At 34.4% G+C, this 8,719-nt stretch overlaps 1 protein-coding gene across 2 annotated transcripts; it reads right to left on the reverse strand.

Moving 5' to 3' along the window:
• Window positions 1–739: 739 nt before the first annotated feature.
• On the reverse strand, window positions 740–8,684 carry LOC106172713 (cystathionine gamma-lyase). Of its 2 annotated transcripts, none has more exons than XM_013553524.2 (12): window positions 8,464–8,684; window positions 5,695–5,776; window positions 5,386–5,481; window positions 5,094–5,203; window positions 4,407–4,538; window positions 4,080–4,137; window positions 3,682–3,759; window positions 2,532–2,684; window positions 2,111–2,232; window positions 1,901–1,953; window positions 1,496–1,634; window positions 740–1,038 (listed from the first exon to the last, which is right to left on the reverse strand). In XM_013553524.2, exons 1-12 carry the CDS (start codon window positions 8,605–8,607, stop codon window positions 1,030–1,032), a joined length of 1,176 nt encoding a protein of 391 aa, XP_013408978.1. In that variant the 5' UTR covers window positions 8,608–8,684; the 3' UTR covers window positions 740–1,029. The 2 variants fall into 2 exon arrangements, with proteins under 2 accessions (XP_013408978.1, XP_086850223.1); XM_086994097.1 differs by lacking the exon at window positions 8,464–8,684 and adding an exon at window positions 6,922–7,004.
• Window positions 8,685–8,719: the final 35 nt, after the last annotated feature.

Here is an 8,719-nt window from a genome sequence, read left to right on the forward strand (position 1 = left end):
AGCACGTGGTCCCCAGCCCATTGCAGACGTCGCTGTATATGACCTGCTGTTAACAGTGGTTTACGTACTGGTCTTCGTGCAAAATAACCAGTTTGCTGTAATCTTTTGTTCACAAGGGGCCTTGAAACGGGCGTTTGAAAGGCATTCTGCCACTCTTTTTTGAGGACACTGGTTGTCTTTGTACGACCAGCACGGCGCACTCTAAGGAGAAGGCGATCCTGTCTTCTTGGTGTGGTACGCGGACACCCTGGTGGAAGTATTGGAGTAGGTGCCTCTGTTGTAGCATTTGTTTGGAGGACTTTATTAACGGTTCCTGAAAAATGTTGAATTGTCTGGCAATGGCTATCCGTTTCTAGCCATTTTCTCTGAGAGCAAGAATCCCATAGTAAGCTGCGTTGCTTAGCTGTCGAACCATATCTTCTCTAAGGTAACTGACAAGTTTCAGAGCGATCCCTTTGTTGCTTCTCTAAATACACTCCAAAGATTGACCAAACCCATGCGCTTTTATACAAGGGCAGAAATTGCCGAAAAGACCACCCCTCACATTTCTGACCACAGAACATGCAACTGCTTACATTAATTGTTTCGAAAGTTGCATGGTAATTAGGTAACACACCTGGCTACACATAGAGTGACCCCTCAGTTTTGGATTTAAAATAGTTGGAGAGAAATTAAATATTTTGTAGAACATTTTCTCGACAAAAAATAATATTCCATATTAAGTGGTAACCCTGTAGGTGATGCAAATAACATGGAATGGCATAAAAGTATAATTTCAAATAAGTCTATACCAAGATTTATGTATCTGAACTGGAAAAAATTATGAACAAAAAGTTGTGAAAGCAAAATATAAAGGAGAGCAAAATACTGTGGGGTGGCTTAAAAACAAATATTGAAATATCCTAAGATGTGCATGTTATCACTTTAAATTCTCCTCTCATTGGAAACTTTCTTTGGGAGACAGATTTTGGTATGTGCCATGTTGTGCTGCGTACTCCTTTCCTTCCTGGCAAATCCCCAATCAAAATCTTATGGTATCTAAAAGAGAAAACAATAGCATTTATTTAAAAAAATAAAAGAATCTAATAATAATTAAACAAAAACTATAATAGCGAGATACAAACTGAAAAGTATTGACAGTAGGTCTAAATTTCTTATTGATCTCACTAATTTAACTTATAACTCAAATATTACAATCAGCTTGTTTTCATAATATGTTTTACAGATATTAAGCAACAACCTGATACAAGAAAATTACTTCAAAAGAGGAAGACTATCTTCTCAATCAAGTGAATTTTCCCCATTTTTGCTCGTTTTACACAAAATCCAACAACTTTCCTAACCCTTATTCAAACACAGAGGAGTTAATCTGTCAAAAGGTAAAAGAATACAATCCCTGACATTCATAATTTTAATGATTAATTTTTCTCAGTTAACAAATGTTTATGTATTTATTATTATATGTCATTATATATCATTATTATTTTAAACTCACAGCTGCCTTGAGAGCTTGGTCCAGATCTGCTAAGATATCTTCCAGATCTTCAATTCCAACTGAGAGGCGTATCAAGGAATCATTAATTCCAAGCAGTACTCTGTGGTCTTCAGGTACAGATGCATGCGTCATGATACCCCTAGCCAGTGACCAAAGTGCATTTTTTTATTCTATCATTCAAAAAGCACCTGCTAACTTATTTAAAGTGTAAGGCAAAAATGAAAAAGGCCAAAAAAAGATATGATTATGTTTAAAAAAAATAAATTCAAAACAAAAAAATTGATAACATGTCATGTTTACTTGTACAAAAAATTGTTGCTTGCTCAACTGTCAACTGTCACTAAATTTGCTTTACAACATTATAAATAATCTTTATGTAATTAGAATTTCAAACAATTAACTTACGGATGCTCAGCTAAACTTTCAAACCCTCCAAGACTTTCTGCCAGAGTAAACAGCTGAAAAATAAATTTTGATCTTACAGTATTCTAATTCTCTTTCTGAAAATATTTTCTGAAATTGTAGTGAGTATTTGGTCTCTTCGAATACTAAAAAGTTTACAGATTGGATACATACAGACACCATACTGACTTTTATTGAGCCCTTTTTTTTCACCTTCAAAGATTTGAGAAATGTCTCGGATTCTTTGATTCCCCCTTTGATGAAGAAAGTGACCATTCCACTGAATCCTTTCATCTGCCTCTTGGCAAGCTCATGCTGGGGATGGGAGGGCAGGCCTGACAAAAATATAGAGATAAAAGTTTTTTTTTAAATGACAAAATAAATGTTTCAAATCAAGGGCTCCTAACAAACTGAAATATTTCACCAGTACAATTGTTACTTTTTATAGTTTTAAATGTATTAATCAATTAAAAAATGTCGAAATTGCCAACTCTCCATAAATCTTAATCCAACTTAGCAAAGAGCCCATATCAACTATTCCAACGCTGAATGAAAATTTCAATAAATTTATTTCATGATATCAAAAAACTTTCATAGCCTGTATTAATATAATCCCCCTGCTACATGTACCAACCTGGATGGACAACTTTGTCCACTCTTGGTGACTGTTCAAGGAATTTGGCCACTGCCAGTCCATTCTTCATGTGCTCTCTCATCCTGAGGTGAAGCGTTTTCAAACCACGGTTGACCAAGTAACAGTCAAATGGAGAAGGCACACAACCAATGGCTAACAATCAAAAGAGCATGAAAAGATAAGAATTATAATGGAGCAACTTTCTTTAAAGAACTCAAATCTTTCCTCCATTTCTTATTCATTTATTTTTCCAAATGAAAAAAAGAGACAAGAAATGACCAAAGGAAATTCTTTATTTGGCAAAGCCACTGACATACAGAAGTGAAAATAAATCCCAAGTTAAATTTTTGAAGAAAAATTCATTGTAACATTTAAACTAATTTTGAAGAAGAAATGGAATTATGATTGAAACTATAATAACCATAAAAACCATCTTTTAGGGAAATATTACAAGTGGACGCAACACCAAAGTTTAGAATAAATCAGACTTGTGCAGAATTTCTTGATAATTCATTATTAAGCTATCATCCACTCCAGCCAGCCTGTTATTTGTGTGGTCAAAGTGACCAAGCATCTCCCTAATAGAATAGACCAGTCTTTGGAGGAATTGGAAAAAGAATGGACCTATTAGAAACTGAAAGCATTAGTCAAAGGGATCTTTTGTGAGATTTTGGTGCAACAAAGTATAAAAAAGTATCTTCCTAGACTTCTTAATAATATTTGTTCCAATTTTTCCAAAACATTTGTAAAAACCCTAAACAAATTTACTTAAAAAAACAATATTTCTTCCTTAGAATTGCATTTTTTTAACAGTGGTAGTCATAAAAATTTATGTCTCAAATTTCCAAAGAAATTTGAAGTTTAAAATTATAGATATAATACAGCCAGACAGGCCATTCTATAAGTGTACAGGACTTTTTAAGACAAAATGACTTTTTTTACAGTTCTTTAAATGTCCTGCAGGAAATGGGCGATTCTCCTGTCAGTGATGGAGAAATAATTAAGTTTGTCATGCCATGTCTCTACGGGTCATGAAACTACTGCCTCTCACTTATTGTGGCTAGACGCTGTTACAACATGTGTACTGGTCAACTTTGGTGCACCCTTATTGTTGACAGCTTTATTAACAATCATGAACTAGTATACTTACAATTTTGTAGAAAGCGTAGCCTTTCATGCAAGTCATCATTATTCAATGCAGCAGCCCCCATAATCACATCCGAGTGCCCTACAAAGGAAACAAATACAGCCTATTGTTATATATGTTGTAATGACATCCATTAAATACACTCACTACCTTTAGGATAAAGCTTTACTGATTTACTGATGTACTGGCATCAGCGTTTAAAAAACTGGTATACGAGTATATATAGTTGTCTACAATAGTAATGAACTGTTTTCTTAAGGTTAAGTCCATTGAATAAGTCATTTCTATAAAGAAAACTATTTCTGAATGGTAATAAAAAGAATATTAAGTTCTTGGGTTCTTTTTTCTCACAACATGAATAATCTCTTGAACTACCCACAGGAAGCAAACATGTACCTCACCATTCATGTACTTGGTCAGAGAATGCATTACAATGTCTGCTCCAAGGTCAAGTGGTCTCTGTGATAAATACATTAAACCATGCTATTAGTGTTGAATGTTAATTTTTCAAACAAAAGCACAATTTAAAACTTAACAAATCTTTTAATAAATGACAAGAAATGTGCTCATACACTGGTACATCATGGTCAATAACTAATGTTCAGTTTTTGAAACTGAATGCTGTCCATTCAATTGAACCAAAACCAGTTTTAATTTCAATTCAACTATCAATTCACCTCTTTCTTTACTGTTGACTTATAAATTATTTTATATTATTTGGGACTTGCCTGGAAGTAAGATGAAGTAAAAGTGCTATCTACAGCCACAAAAACATCTTTCTGTTTATGTGCTATATCACACACTTCTTTGATATCCACCAGCTTCAGAGTGGGGTTGGTGGGAGTTTCTATCCAGATCATCTAAAAAACCAACCAGATATTTACTTGTTATAGTGCTAGGCAAAAGAATTTATTCAGAATACTCAATAGGTTATACTTTGAATGATGTGCATTTTAGTTGAGGAAAGTTGAGCCACTTAGGTATGTATATCTTGTTTTAACTGATAGAAACATTAATATTCAATTGTTTTTTTATATATTTTAAAAATTTTTTTTCTGTCACATCATGTGTTCTATTTGACTATATTTTAGTCAGTCATGCAAATATAAAAATAGCACAGTGAAAGGGATAAAAAAAGTTTATGGTTTTACCCATTTTTTTTCAATTTTGATATTATCCAAAAATAATGTATAAAAGTACCCTGTGCTACCCATGATAAATTTTATACTCTGTGACTCTAATAGCATAGAATGTGTTATACAATAACTTAATTTTCAAGTCATGCACCTACTAGTCCTATACTGCCATGCAAAACCATTAAGATGTCAGATGTCAAGTACTCTTTTTACTCTTTACATCTTTTAATATATACATAAAATGCATTAGGTATCACACAGTGGTACACAAACACAGACCTTTGTGTTTGGTTTCATTGCTTTGGCCACGTTAGCTGAATCCGTACAATCCACAAAAGAGGTCTCTAGGTTCAGTCGTTTGGCTACCTTATTGAAGTAGCGGTTAGTGCCTGAATTACAATTAGTAATTTAGTATGCAGTACCTTTTCAAAGCGTTTAAACAGAATTTTCTTGATTTTCTCAAACATGTATTCAGTAATACTGAGTACTCATTGGTGTAATCACTTAAAATTTTTTTATGTGTACTGATTTTCTCTTCTGTTTATGGTAAAAAAATATAATTTTTTTATACCTCCATACAAGTCATCCATGCTAATGATATGATCCCCTGCATTTAGCATGTGGGTGATAGCTGTGGTGGCTGCCAAACCAGAGGCAAAACATAAACCTGAAATACAGAATAAAAATTTAAATCCATACCAAAACAGAAGCCCTCAGGATATATAACTGAAACAATTTTTTTTAATCTTTAAAGAAACAATCTGAGGCAAATTAACACTGGCTTCATACCAAATGACACTACAACTTTACATAAACCTTTAATTCATGACAAATCAATTCAACTACAAAACTGTGCACAAACAGCACACTCAAAACTTACAATGTTTTGCATTTTCAAGGGAAGCAATGCACTTCTCAAGAACATTGCGTGTTGGATTACCACTACGGCCATATTCAAAACCCTAGAAATATTACAAAAGCAATTATAAACCCTCTGCCAGATAACTCTAAATGTGTATTCCAGCTGAAATATGCTTTACTATAACATTATAACACATATTGGTCTACTAAATGTTTAATAACATCTACTACAAATTTTTAATGTAAACTCTCCATAATGGATACAGGATGCATGAGATATGATAAATCAGATGGCATGCAGGCATTTCAAGAGATTCAAATAAACCATATAATTTTTGTCCATCTCTTTTCTAGGATGCACAGTATCAAATAAGGATATCGATATATTACATAACTTTCATGATTTTTTAACATGAAAAATGATTCTGAAATGATGAAAAGACAAAATTGGGTCTTGCATCATCCTTCTCTAAGTGGTATGACCTTAGAATGTCATGATACCATGCTCAGATATCCTGGCAACCAGCAGATTTGTTAAAATGCTCAGCTACCTCTTACATCAATATAAAAGTTATTTTAAATGGCAACAAATATAAAAATGCTGTAACACAATGGAAGAACTACACCATATTGAGAGCACACCATACTTGTATATTTTCCAACATTTATTCAAACTTAAGATCCCTAGTGCAAAATGGAGGCATGTGGTTTTATGAATTGTTTATGAAATAATATGTCAATCTTAATAGCTATGCTGTACAAAGAATATTACCATATTATATACTAGATGTACTTGTATGAAAATTATATATGAATATAAATGACACCAAAATAAAAACTTTTTAGTGAGTCTACTGACCATCCCATAATATTACATTAGATCCTGGACCAATGATTCAGCAAATTTGGTATGCTATTTACTTGATAATGGATAATGAAACAGCAATTTCTGAGGCATAAGGTGTTTTAATGTTCACTCCAGCAGTTCATCATTTACATATAATTATTATCATTTACATTCTACAATTCACCACAAATTTCTTCCATTGGTCGGATGAAGTGATGTTTTGTTACCCTCTTCATAAACTGCATCTGCTCATGCAGAAGCACTGAATTGGATAATAGGAAAAACTAATGTAAATTGTTTGTGAGATGTGCAAAAGGTGCATAAAGACACAATTCTGTGATTATACAATGTACATTATTATTTCTTGCCTAGCTATTACATCAAAATGTTCACACCTACCTGTACTAGTACATGTAATTCTGTTTGTGTAGGTAAAGATAAAGGTTTAGCTTCATGCATGTAGCCTGGTGTCCTTGATCAGCCAGCTTTAAAATTTTATGCCTGGTTTTTATGGATCTGTTAAATATTACAATGATTTCAACTCCCTCGGGAGCATTCAATCCAAGCAAGCCAATATGCCCTGTGCAGAATTATCATCCATGTTACCAGCACTGCCATAACCATGCAGGTCTTTACCTCTCTGCTTTAGCAAAGAGACAGTGGGTACAGTCTTTGGTATGACCCAGCCATGGGAAATGAACCAATGATTTCAAAAACTGGTAGAGCCATCCAAAAATTGACCCCTGGTTTATTTCATTGGGAAGCAAACAAAGGGTAATTTCCCAACAAAAACAAATCTCTTCAATATCTCTCATATGAAAAAATTTTAATTTCAAGCTTCTGAAAATTTTTATCTGCTGGCATAAACAGTCAGTGAATTCCATCACTCTGGCTCTTGTCAGCTGTCTTGTACTTTCACTCTGTATATGCATACTATCAGAATATATTTAAAAATAGATTAAAAAATAAGAAAAAAAGTCCTTGCCATACAAGTTTTTTTAATGTAACTTAAAGTAATCTTGGGAGTGAACATCTGAAATATACCATGTGGCAGTGTTCTAGGCCCCTGACACACACACTTACTGTTACACATACACACACACACACACAGGGAGTCATGAACACAGTCATTCCTAAGAAATGTTTAGCTGCACACATAGAACAGAACCATATATGGGCTTTGACATTCAACTGACTTTATGTAGAGTTAGATGTACTATGCGAATAAGCATCTGGAAGATCATAGAATTTAAAAACCTGACCCAAAGGCTGTACCATGATATAAGGATCAGTAGCTGATAGCCTACATATTGAATTTGCTTACATGTACATGATGCAAGAGGCACCTCAGGTCATGATGCACTGTTAGGCACTAGCTTGAGGCAAATTGCCCACCAAAAAAGCACCGGACTGGTAAATAATAATAATCAAATGCCATAAAACACTAGCCCACTTTAAGACCCTGATTGCCCAAAAGGTTAGTAGTATATAAAGTTTTTGGTACAGATTGTTGATGCTGTGTTTTAATGTATCTGTTTATTTTTTGTGTACCTGTAACTGCATAGTGGTGACCTACAGGTAGCTTAAAGACTAAGGCACTGACTTAAAAATTGACAAACATTACATTTTGCTTATTTTAATGACTCTGTAGGCAGGGAGGGATAACTACAGTACCCAACCAACTAATACTACAATGCAGGCTTACACCTTTCCCCCAAAGTACTGAGTAATTGAGATCTATAGTACAGTATCAGCGGACGTGAAATTAATTCACGAATGCAGTTATATACCTAACCCGCTGTTATACATGCAGCTTCCATACGGTGATTTCAAAGAGGGTGCAAGTTGTAAAATTTCAAGTGACAACAAATCATTCCCTGATACAAGGCGCCTACCAATGTGACAAGTGATAGCAATGTAAACATTGACGCGTGGCCTTACCGCGTGTTTTCCAGGTGCACTTTGCTTGAATGTTGCAGCTAAAGAAATCGGTGGCACGACAGCCATTGAATTCCACTGCTCTGGCTCCTGTCCCTCGTGGATCGCATCAGTCGCAAAATGTGGAAACGTGGTTGTCCCTTCCATGCCGGTTCTCGAGACGCATTAAAATGCTCACTGGATTTGTTACTGTGGTTGCCGGAGCTTTATAGTCAAGGTTAAGGCTAGGATCGAAAGGAAAACAAGTGGCACACACCAT

This window comes from Lingula anatina, chromosome 1 (assembly GCF_051362555.1).
Source record: "Lingula anatina isolate TDL-2025a chromosome 1, LinAna3.0, whole genome shotgun sequence".
Classification (NCBI taxonomy): Eukaryota; Metazoa; Brachiopoda; class Lingulata; order Lingulida; family Lingulidae; genus Lingula; species Lingula anatina.

Coding starts and splice junctions, on each gene's coding strand:
- LOC106172713 (XM_013553524.2), bottom strand. CDS start 8,607: ATGGAAGGGACAACCACGTTTCCACATTTTGCGACTGATGCGATCCAC. Junction 5,482..5,694: donor CCTTGAAAATGCAAAACATT/GTAAGTTTTGAG, acceptor TCTGTATTTCAG/GTTTATGTTTTGCCTCTGGT. Junction 5,204..5,385: donor CATGGATGACTTGTATGGAG/GTATAAAAAAAT, acceptor ATTGTAATTCAG/GCACTAACCGCTACTTCAAT.